The following is a 12,648-nucleotide window of genomic DNA, read 5'->3' on the forward strand; positions in this document are numbered from 1 at the left end:
CAAACTTTGCCACCTCACTGTGAGAAGGTCACTCATATGATCCTATTTACCCTTCCTTATAGTAAGAGATCAGAAGGAGTCACCCAATAAAATTAAAAAGCCACAACTTTAGCACTGCTAAAAAGAGTAATTTTTTAAAAACAATGCAAAATGATCCTAAGGAACTCACTTCCACAAATATTATTGAGGGGAGGAGGTTAATGGGATTCAAAAGAGGATTAGACAGGCATCTGACTATTAAGAGTGGTCATGTTCACATTAGAGAGGATATAAATGTGTACGGGCAACAAATTCTCATTCTTCAGGTCATAAGTCAACCTCTACTAACTCCCTGGGTTAGGAATAAACATCCTCAGTGGGCATGTTAATGAATAAACAAGTGCATGTGACATAGTAAACCTAAATTATGCAGAGGCATCCAGGTTTTAAAGCAGACAGCAAATATATCAGAAGAACTTCCCTTTTTCATCACGTAAAGGGAATTGCCTGCACATTTTATACCATATTCAGCAAGAAAGAAGACATTCTCCATTGATATGCAACAAACAAGTTGGATTTGCATTGCAAGGAGAAAAATGCTGCTTTCTGATGCCTTCCACACCACTGCAACCATATTCTCTGCATTAGTTCCTACTGCATACTCTAGGGCGATGGGGCATATTTGGAATGTTTTCATGCCAATGCTAGGGCAACTCCAGCACCCTGAAAAAAATGATCATCTAATGCAGAAGATCATGCTCTGTAGCATTTTGGAAAAGAAAGCTAGCTGTACCGAATATTTTGACTGAAATGCCATATCAAAAACAGCTTGCCTTAAAATAAATATTAATTTTGTAACATGCCAATGGTCAGTACAAGAAAGGATCTTCTCCCAGCACTCCTCAGCACCAGATACAGATATCTAACATGCTCACCCCACTGCTTTGCAGCAAGTAGCTAGGTTTTACATTTCTGAGTTAGCAAATTGTTTCTTGGGTCACAGTTTTGATGTGTAAACAAGCCAAATGCCTTCTTGCAAGGCAAAAATTCCAGTTAGAATTCAGGATCCTGATATTCCTTCTCATACTTTTGGTTCAAAATGTTATTATGAATATTGACTTGTAGACCCTATAGCCAATATATGAAAAACAAATCAAAACCCCTTCACTTGGGAGAATGCATTCCGATCTGGATATTGACTACACATTTTGTCTTTTAGATCACTGGTCCAGGAGCCAGTGTTTGGCATTCTGGCACTTATTCTTTAGGACAGTAAATGTTTCCAAAGGGCTTCTAGCCCTGGAAAATCACAAGATATCATACCTTAACAATCATGTCACTCAACCTTGTTTTTTTATTTCCATTTGAATTCCCAATTGATTTCAACAGCTGATTGCACACAAAGATTTAAATCTCTTTAAAGCTAGGATGATAAACATATTTTTTAAGATACAAGTCCCTGGGGCTTCTAATTGTCTTTGAGTTCTAGATACTGTGGTACCAGCTAAATTCATGTCAGATTTCAAGTGGGAGAACAAAAGCAAGATGATAGTGAGCATGACTTCATTTTAATGCAACCTTCCAGGAAGCGGAATGCTTTATACTATTGGAAAGCCAGGAAGCCTTGTTTTCCAATCATGACTCAGTTTGAATCAGCATTGATGTTCATCCATATAGATCTGACATACCGGCCCATAAAGACAATTTCAACCTTGCTATACCTTGCTGGGGAGGGGAGGGCATTGTGCATCTGAGGTGCAAGAATAAGGGGGACCCTACGGGTATTACAGCAAGCTCCATGGTCTGGGAGGTAACAGGAAAGCTACAGATCTAAAGACCTTGCACTGCAGGTTGGCCAGATCACAGTGCCATGGAGAGTAGCAACTTTCATACCTTGCTGGAGCTTTCCACAAAGTTGCATGCTAGAATGTGGCTGGCTCCCTAAGAAGGTAATGAGAAGATCTATCAAGCATTTGTGGTGGAAGGGACATCAAGCCTTATGCCACTTTCCAGAGTACAGTTATTTCAATCACGGGTTCTATTTATAGCCACATACAGAGATGTCTCAATGTTTCTCCCCTGGCTTCCTTCTCACCAGCCACATAGCTGACTGGAAACAATTGGACTACAACATCCTTCAGCCACCACGGTTACAACAGCGGTGAGACGACACAATACAGAATGCAAGAGAGGGATTGATACATGGTTCCCAACAGAAACTTGTTTCTTTTTAGGCCTGGGCCTAAGAAGCTGACCAGACCCAAACCTCACAGTTCTCTAATCACGCAAATATGCATTTATTTTAAGGGGATGGGAATAAAATGCTGCCTTTCTGCCTTGTAGTTGACATACAGTAAGATATGCTTCATATTTGAGACCAAATACAAACTGACACATTATTGTTTCTATGATTATTCATGCCTCTCTTTATTAATGGAGAAATATTTAGGGGTTGTGGTGGATAATTAGCTGAATATGAGCTCCCAATGTGAGGCTGTGGCCAAAAGAGCTAATGGAATCCTGGGATCCATAAACAGGGGAATCTCAAGTAGGAGCAGAGAGGTTATTTAACCTCTATATTTGGCACGGAAGCAACAGTTGCTGGAACACCATGTCCAGTTCTGCTTTCAAGACGGATGTTGAGAAATTGGAGATGGTTCAGAGAAGAGCTAAGAGATTAGAAAAGATGCCTTAGAGTGTTAGACTCAAGGAGCTGAATCCATTTAGTTTAACAAAATAAAGATTAAGGAGTGATTTGATTAAGTATCCACATGGGGAATAATGGGCTCCTCAGTCTAGCGAGAAACGTATAACATGGTCTAATGGCTGGAAGGTAACGCTAGCTAAATTCAGTCTGGAAATAAGGAATACATTTTTGACAATGAGGATAACCAGTGGAACAATTTACCAAGGGTCATGATGGATTCTCCATCACTGACAATTTTTAAATCAAAATTGGATTTTCTAAAAGATTTTCTAGGAATTATTTTGGGGAAGTTCTATGGCTTGTATTGCACAGGAGGTCAGATTAGATGATCACAATGGTCCTTTCTGGCCTTGGAATCTATGCGTTGACCTTTTGTATGAAGCAAAACCAAGTCTTACCCAGCCACTTCTCTACTTATATTTTGTCAAATGACTTCAGAAAAGAGACCTGAGAACTAGGATCTAACAGAAACAAACATCTTGATAACCAGCTGCTATTTTTTATTTCTAAATGGTGCTTTGGATAGAATCATCAGGAAGTTCATGGGTCAATCATAAATGACCATTAGTGAATAGATTATGCTAAAGTAATGGCCATTCACTTTCTCTTAAAAACAAAAATTGTCACTACATTTATGGATGTACTAATACAGCATGCCTGAACTGACATAACACTAGAAGTATCCATCCCTACATTTTTGTTCTTCAAATATATGTATATTGCAAGCATCAAATCTATCTGAAATTAATTCAGAGACTAAGCATTCAGATTATTCTTCAGGAATTAAAGGAAACATTGTAAAGGTTCAACTCTGGATTCTAATTAATGGCAAAATATTTAAAACGTATATTCCAGATAACTGGGCATGAGAGGATTTTTTTAAAACTTTTTTGGGGGGGAGCTGGAAAAACAAGGACAGATCTCCAGCTAGGCATCATAAAATTCAGGCCCACTCTGGCACCTAGAAACTAGTTTCATGAAGGTGGTCAAACAGGACCACATTGTGAGATGTGACCTCTACTCCTGCATTCTTAAAATATCACGTGCATCTTTTTGTACATACAAAAGCCATATTCATGTAGGAAAATAGGCATTTGGAAATGATGCAGTCATGCATCTAGCTACCTGCTTATTTTTGTACACAAATAGCCACTTTCAAAATACTCTGCTTGTGTGAGTAAAACGAGATATATAGCCAAGTCTTGGAACCATGTGAAAATTAGACTCTCACGGTCAGGGAGCTGGGTACAGTTTCTGATTCTCTGCCCCAGCCATGGCCCAGGTTAGCTGCAAGAGTTAATGGCACAAGAACACTGCTGGATTGCAGGTGGCAAGTGACCTCTTAAAACTGACCACTTATATGCCAGAGTGCTCCTCATTTTAATAAGAAACTCCTGGTAGAGAAATCTAAGCAGCCCTTGTGTAGCAATCTCCTAGCATGTTCTTTGTGGAAGAGCACAGCAAAGAAGCCAGAGAGTTCCCAGGCACGTGCAGGCTGCCAGCCAAGACATGATGTGACAAGGTTTCTTTTGAAATATAAATATTTCAATGAGGTTTGAAACATCTGGATTTATCTGTAACACAGATATATTTAGAGATCCCAAAATGCAGCAAGGTTAAGACTTAAAAAGTAATTAATTCTGACTAATTGCAAAAATGTATACATATATAAAAAGGAAATGTTTTCAACTATCAATATGCCCTAGCTAACAAGTCTCCAGGAGGTTCGACTAGAGAACGGTTCACAGCATTTACTGCTGTTAAAGGTACTTTTCACTGTGTAGCCGCAAGAAAGACAAAGACAGCAAATCTTAGGTGGCAAATACACAGGATGCCTTTTGGTTTTGCTTGCAAACTCTAGGGGTCTGACCCTCCACTGATTTTACCTCAGTAGCATTGTATTAAAATGGAGATTCAGGAAGTTGAAATGGGAAGCTTGGTGCTTCTATTCTTTGGCAAAACAGCCCTCATTTGCATTGAAAATGAAGGGTGCCTTCATTTGCCAAGAAAGCCATAAACTCTCACACAATTTATATTCTTTTGATCAATAAATTACGAACATGAAAACAGAAGTGTCCTTGAGGGAAATCTACCAACTTCAACGGGGCCATCTTACCAAGACCTCAAAGTAGAAGTTCAGTGGTGCATAAGCCTTGTACTGGCACTCTGCACAGTGCTGGAGTCCACCCACAATGCACACTTTGGTAGACAGCACTTGCTAAGGAACTCTGCCCCATTCTGTTCATATCTTAACACCTACACAGTGTGTTGAGGCTGCTCTCCTCCTTAAATCACTGCCTAAATGAACTGGATGACTAGGCAAGGCAAAATCCTCAGCCAATGTAAATCGGCACAGCTGTGTTATATTAAAAGGAACTAAGCTGACTTGCATTAGCTGAGGACCTGGACCACACAGTGCAGTCTTCCTTTACTCAAAACTGTGGTAAGAAGTGCAAATAATCAGACCCCAATTACTGAATATGCATCAAAGGTGTTTTTTTCAAATCCTCCTCAATCTGCCTAATCAAATCCAATTTTCACCAGGATGCTCAAAAGCTCAACTACTTTATGAGGGCCATTTTCTTGGGAAAATATCTTTCTAGCCTTAGCACATTTTGGTATTTGATTTGCTAACTAATCAAATTTTAAAAGTTTTTTTTGTTATAATGGTAATGTTTCCACCATGCTGTACCCTGATCCTCAAAATTGGCAGATTTGTTTGTCCTCATATTTTTAATAAAAATATATCTTTCAGTAACAGAGGCCTGAAAAACTGGGAAGTTAGTATTTCCACAAAACAGGCTCTCCTCCCCACATTCGATTTTAAAGGAAGTTGCTACCGTTATTTGACACTGATAATGAAAAGGCAATTAAAAGGAGAATGGTGAAAGAAAAACACATAAGAAATTGCAATTTTGCATGCTCAAAAGTGTTTAAGTAAACAAAACAAATCAACAAAAACCTTCTGCATAGAGGAAATGGAACAGGGAAGCAAACATTTTTTTATGCAAACATTATTCTTCGGTTGGCTTTATGAATTAGTTCCCAAAACAAGCAACTACAGTATTATTTGCACATAAATCAGTATCAAGCACTGCTCTTTAGCAGAGCAATGTTAAATTACAAGGATTTATTCAAATACCTGGCAGGCCTTCAGATTTATTTTTTCAGTGACAGTACAATAATTCCCTACGTCAAATCTGCCTGTAATGTACTTCACCAGCTACACTTCAGCAACTCATTGGATTGCCTTTCATATCTTTTTCCTTGTAGCTGAAATCAAGATTCAATAATAGAGCCCTAGTATTGCCAGTAAGCGCTGTATTGACTTATCACACTTTCATCATGTTTCCCCTAGTTCCATCGCTGAGTAATGGTGCATCGCATAGTGTCACATTGGCAAGATGAAAGATGGCATGGATATGCTCAGTGCAAAACAGTAAACATACAGGGACACATCACACATTAAGAACCTTTTGATTAAATATGACTTTTCCATATTGAATGGTGAACATCTACTCACAAGAAATCGAAGTGGAGAACACTGCAATTAATGATTAGAATGTATTGAAGGTTGTTTCATGCATAGAAACATTCATACAGGGATGCAAATATTTTAAATCTGGATGCCTAATGTTTGTCTAAAAATGTATGTCTCCACAGTTACCCATTTGCGTATACACAATCACCGTTGGTATATAAATGCTTGTTTGCATGCATGTGGATTTTGCTCATTTTGAGAATATGTATTTTGTGGAGGCAGTTTAGGGATCCTTATGTAAAAATATGGCCCTTCTAGTCTATTTGCTTACCCAGTCTCAATCAATATTTCAAATAAAGTGTTTTAACATCATCAGAGTTTCTGAAAGGATCAAGTACAGGAGAAGGTCCAAATAGTATGCTTGGGCAGTGTACTTTTATGGACATAGGGTCAAATTCTGCGCTAGAATAAATGGGCACCAATAGATTGACTTCAATAGGTTTTGCTCATTTACTCGTTTAGAAACGTAATGTGCCATCCCTGACATTCTTTTTCCTGGTGGTTCTGAAAATATTAACCATTCCCCATCTCCATTTCAACACTGTACAACTATTGTGTTTGTCTAGTCCTTAGAAACGCCAGTGCAGATGAGAACATGAGTTCAGTGTGAAGAAATCCCCAAAATAACCTCAAAACTCGCATGGAACCTAAACAGCCTATTTTTAAATATTAAAGTGACTCCGGAGTTCAGTTAATAAAACAACTCATTATAAGCACTAAATTGTAGAATACATTTTCAGCTTCAGATGTATAACTGCAGCCTCTCTATGCTGCTGTGGAGAACATGTTAAGGTTATTCATTGGGGTTGAGTACCTGAAGGAGAAGGCTGTCCTTTTACTACTCCATTTTTAGTTTTTTCTTCAGAATTCATTACTTCCTTGTAGATCAATTCTGTGAAAGACAATTGATGCCGTTATGAAAATAGCTAGTTCTTGTGCCCATGAACAACTTAATGCTATAAACTGCTAAATCAGTCACTCTCTCTTCTCTTCCCACACCAGTTATTCCCCCCTATCCTTGTTGCTGCTGCTGGAGCCATTCAAGCAGTTTTGTCATGTCCTCTGTCACTTCAGTAACAGTGAAAGGAATAGGACTGTTGTAACTGAGCTTACGTTCCACATCTATCACTGCAAAATAGGCTTGAGCACAGCAAATTCAGTGTGCTGAATTAAGGTAATTTAAGACTCTTCTGTATACCAAGATTAAGCCACAAATGCACTAGGGAGTTTTAAAACTTTCATGCAATGCATTATAATGATTTAACACTTGCTGTATGGGCCAGTCTTTAAACCATACAAACTGGGAATGAAGCTAAACCTTTACAGACGAATATGTAATAAAAGAGTGCAAGCATTAAACCAACATTTTTCCATGCCTGCTTGCTGCCTGTGTAACCATTTCCCATATGTTTTTGCTTGTTTCTTTTTATTTCTCACACTCAGCCCTCTTTTCCCCCTACTTGAGAGGAAGAGAGTTTAAGAGCATTCTACCAGCCTTCCACAATCTCATTTTGCCTATTTGAGCTTTAGTAAGTCTTTCCGTTCTATCTATCCAAGTTCGCTTTTTGTGTGTGTGCTTTTTAGACATATATAGGAGAGTATAATAGCTAAACTGCTTTGATGTTGCGTTATTCATAATTAGGGCTGGCCCCGTAACTTTAATGCTGTTTATCCTGGGCCAGATTCTGACACCTTACCCCTGTTGAATAGTATCTTATTCCACAAATAGTCCCCCTGACTTCCGTGAGTATCAGAATCTGGCCCTATGGTCTTTGCTAAATAGTACCTGGTGTATCAGGCAATAAGAACTATAATGTACAGGGCCTATTTCTGTCATCCTTATTCATGTCACACAAGTAGCCCCCAGGAAATCAATGCATCTATTCACACAGTAAGGCACTACTCAATATAAGTAAAGATGACAAAATCAGGCCCAGGATGAGCAATGCCATGTGGTTTCAAATGAGTATGGCATTCCTTTCCACTTCCTGCCCTGAATTATTGTATAGTATTAGGGTACTGTTAAAACAACTATGATTCTCCAAACCCGAGATGGCTGTATTTCAGCAGTGAATGAACTGAACCCCAGGGTTGGTTAAATTTGTAGATCATCCTTTGGTATGAAATTCACTTGTATGCAGTGGGACCAATATAAGGCTTTATGTACCACTTTAAACCCTATTTAAGACCTTGTGCTGGTCCCTTGCATAGGGCAGAAATTTCACCCTATAGAACTATCATCATCAGGCTATGAACTACTGTAAACCAGAATTTATTCACAGATCAAATATACTACTTATTGGTGTGGTATTTAAATCCTTTGGAGACTACAGGTGTAACTTGTCTATATTTATATATTTATATAAGAAGCTTTGTCTATATTTACCAACAAAATATCAGTACACAGGGCTAAACTGACTTCAAAGAAATTATTCTGGATTTGTACTGCTACCTCTGAGAGCAGGATTTGGTCCATATATCTTTAAAATGGGATTACCTTTCCATTCCTCAATCGTATGTTCTCTTTCATCCAGCTGTTTATCATATATCTGAGGAGGAGGCTGTAGAGTAGAAACATAGAGAGGTCAACAGGCTATTTCTTTATATTAGTAAGTAAATACATAGTAAGAATTTCTGAATATTTGTATACTTGATCATTAAAGGGCTAAAATTCCTGGAAATCAGTAGCTCATATAAAAGAACCCGGCTGCTTCTTTGCTCACTCCACCCCTCAACTATAGTAAGTACCCCTGCAGTTGAATGTATCCTGAAAGCCATGCCATACTGCCCTGCAATTATGTTATTCAAATAATCAACACTGGCAGGAATGACATTGCAGCATCAGCCAAAATCTGCATTCCTGATGCTGGAATGTTTTAACCAGAATACAGAGTTTAAAGGCAAGGCTTCAGGAATTCAGCCAAAAGCAGAGAAGTATCAACTGGGAGGGGTCCAGGTAGCAACAGACCTGCCTTACTTATGGACTCCACATTTTGATTGATTTGAGAGGCATTCGGGTATGCTGTAAGGCAGCATGGTCTAATAGTTACAGCCTGAGACTGGGTACCAGGAGCTTTTAAACTTGACTCTTGGCTCCCTTGATGGCCTTGGCAAAGTCATTTGATCTCTCTGCCTCATTTTCCCATCTGTAAAATGGGATGAATAGTACTCACCTGCCTGCCCTGAATGTTGGCAGATTAATTACTGAATGCCATGAAGATTTAAAGTCTGATAAAAATGAGAAACGTTGTCTGAGATTTTTCAATCCCAGTTAGCAGATTTTATCTGCAAACCAAGATGACTTTAGGAAGGTCACACTTTTTTTTTCCCCTCTTCTCATTACTCTCTGTGTGCCCAAACCCACTTCCCCAGGAAGAGAGAGGTTATCCACAAGAATTCTGCAAATTGGTAGTGTATTCAGTTTCCAAGCAACACATTAAACCGTGAATTGATAATCTCCAGTCATTATATTGTCAAAATTGTCCGAGTCTTGTGTAACTCTCCCTCCCCAGGCAGAACAATCTGGCCCTGGGGAGGGAGAATTAGCTTGCTGTGTAAGTACTACTGGTCTTTTCAAAAGAGATTGCATCCCCAGCATCAGCTTCCATGGCTGCAGAGTCCAAGTGGATCATGGGTTCTGCACTGCTGGTTCTGTACAGCTAATGCATCTGGGCCCACGATTTGTCCATGATGAATATTTGAATTCCCTACCATCTTCATTCCGTACCCCAGTGTAGATATGTAAGAATAATGGATTGTTTGGTTTGCTGACAATTCCCCCTCTCCCACCAATAAAAATATATTACAGTTTGGGCTCAACCTGAAAATGTTTTTTAAAATTTTCAGCACATAAAAATTAATTTCAGATTGAATAAATGTTTCATGCTGACAGAAATCAAAAAGTTTTGCTTTGATTTCAACCATTTAAAATTTGATTTTTTAAAAATAAAATTAAAGAAAATTTCAAAATAAAAAGTCATTTTGTTTCAAACATGTCAGAATGAAACGCTTCAATTTGTCAGACTTTATTTTAAGTTTGTGGGGTTCCCCCAAAAATCAAATTTGGCAAAACCAACACAAATTCACAAAATATTTCAGTGTCACCAAATCTGCATTTTTTTTGCCAAAAAATATTTTGGCTGAAAAATGTTGCCTAGCTCTACCCCAACAATCTAGAAAAACAAAGGAAGTAATTATAAGAAATCCATGAGAATTATTAATGTGATAAATCTTGTCTGGATTTGATTCATACATTCATCCAGCATTTTTGCCAAATTTATCTTTCTAAAGAAACAAAGGCTGGATTTGGGATATTTAAAATGGCTGCTGCCACATAGTAGAAGCTGTTTTAACTATAACCCAACCAGCCCAACCAATCCCTCTTAATCCACACTCCTCTCACCTGGTAGTTTCACCTCAGAGAGGCATTTTTAATTGCTGAGACACTCTCCTGCCTTCCTTTCTGACCCCAAACACCTTCTCCCACCAAATCCTTCTCAACACCCTGCCTGCCCCAAGTGCTCCTCCATTATGGAACTCTCCTGCCACTCTCCCTAACAACAGAAACAACTTCCCAGGGACCTTCTTTCTCTTCTCTTCCTTTCTGCTGTGGCACTTTTCATCACTCTCCTCAGCCTCAAGGCCTGTCTCCCCTTCAATATGTGAAATCCATTCTCAGTATCAAAGAGGCCAGATACACAGGGTGCAATGACTCCAACACTATGGAACTGCGAGATTAATAACTATCATATGCCATCAGATAGGAGGTTGTGCTGTCTAGCATCTGTAATGCTGTATGGGGAGTGGGTAAAATAGATACCCTTTCATCCCCAAGCTCTCTCCAACATATGTTCAGTTGTCATTCACTGAGAAAGCAGAGCTTTGCTGCAAACACCTTGGATGAATCTGTTGGATGAATTAGCCAGGAATAGCATGGCAGCTGGAGCCACAATTGGCTGTGTCAGAGGCCCAGTGTCCCAACTTGGACAGTTGCTGGGGTTGCAATTGGTTGGGTCAATGGATCCTTGAGCTGACTGGATTTTTCCACAATAAGATGCCTAGAAGAGAGACCATGGGTAGAAGGGAGGTTCCTTTAATTCCTTCTTGCAGCCTACTCAATATTATGCTTCTCTAAGTCATGTAGCAGTACCAGCCTTCTCGACCAGCTGATGATCTACTATGAATTGGGTTCAATCCCAACCTGCTGCTGACCCCATTGCCCCCCTTTATAAAGGTTCTTAGGATCAGCGATATAGAACCCAGGATGAGCTGGGAGAATGGGCTTTCTTGTTCACCAACACCTCCAGGAGTTTCCAGGTGCATCATGGGAAGGTGACCATTGTGTTCCTATCAGCACTATCCAGTACCAACCACACAATCACTGGGTTGATGATATCGGGTTAACTGGAGAGTGAAATTTTCCTCAAAGGATTTTGGGACCGTCATTCCAACAGAGGCTCTGCTTGCAGCAGAAGCGGCTGAGGGTGTCAAAGGAAAGTGACCTCTGTGGAGGTGCAGGAGTGGGTGAGTACAGTAGAAGGGACCAAAATTCAAGTACGGGTGCTCCTCATGCACAATGGCCCAATCCAAAGCCCATTGGAGGCAGTGAAAGATAACTTCAGTTGTTTTTGGATTAGGGCTAGAGGTAAGAGAAACTCCTGTAACTTTGTTCTGTCACAGACAAAGACCTGCATCTCCAGGTCTGGTTCATCAGGACAGGTAACGAGACCTAGCTGCTTGGAGGCCACTGAAGTGGTGACTGTGGCAGGGAGAGAATCATTAAGCAACTCACATAGCTTCTCTACAAGTGAAAGCTGCAAGGCTGTGGGCGGGAGATGAGCTGTGCAACCATAACTCTGTCCCCTTGTGCACATGCATTATGAGACATGTTTTTTCTTACGCAATCATATCATTTCTCAAATAGTCTAAAGCACACAAACATAGAGTGTAACATGAGATAATTCTCCTAATTTAGGAATGTGAGAGTCGTATTTTCCATTACAGGGTTTGTGCCGGAGAAACAGAGTCCATGGAAGTCTTTTCTACAAAAAGAGCCATTGCCTCATCTACTGCATGCCACACATATACACAGTGAATGATGCAACAGCAGTGCCTTTTCCAATGGACACTTGAAGCCTTCCCTCATTCAATGTGCACTTTACTCCATGGTACATTTATTTGTAGGATTGCCGGATCTACATGCAGGTCCGCCGAAGCTATACTTCAGGAGATTTGTCCGTGACCTGAGGTGAGGTCTGAGGTACCTAAGCAGATTTGGTTGTGACTGTGAGGAGGCCACTGTGCCTCAAGCTGGTGGCCAGGTTGGAGCCTAAGCCACATGGTAAAGGGGGAACATTGGGAGCTTTGGCTGTGACTTGCAACGGGGCTCTGCTGTCTCGGCAGGTCACTAGTGCAGATCAGA

The 12,648-nt window shown here is 39.9% G+C and overlaps 1 protein-coding gene across 23 annotated transcripts in view; it reads right to left on the reverse strand.

Annotated features, from left to right (window-relative positions):
* MAPK10 (mitogen-activated protein kinase 10) overlaps positions 1-12,648 on the reverse strand; it is a 250,225-nt gene that overhangs the window by 15,514 nt on the left and 222,063 nt on the right. For all 23 annotated transcript variants that reach the window (XM_043512440.1, XM_038398766.2, XM_043512438.1 and 20 more), the window contains 2 exons: positions 8,725-8,788; positions 7,042-7,119 (listed from right to left, as the gene is read on the reverse strand). In XM_043512440.1, the coding sequence (XP_043368375.1) occupies positions 7,042-7,119; positions 8,725-8,788 (142 nt within the window). The remainder of the gene's footprint in view (positions 1-7,041; positions 7,120-8,724; positions 8,789-12,648) is intronic.

This window comes from Dermochelys coriacea, chromosome 4 (genome assembly GCF_009764565.3).
Source record: "Dermochelys coriacea isolate rDerCor1 chromosome 4, rDerCor1.pri.v4, whole genome shotgun sequence".
Classification (NCBI taxonomy): domain Eukaryota; kingdom Metazoa; phylum Chordata; order Testudines; family Dermochelyidae; genus Dermochelys; species Dermochelys coriacea.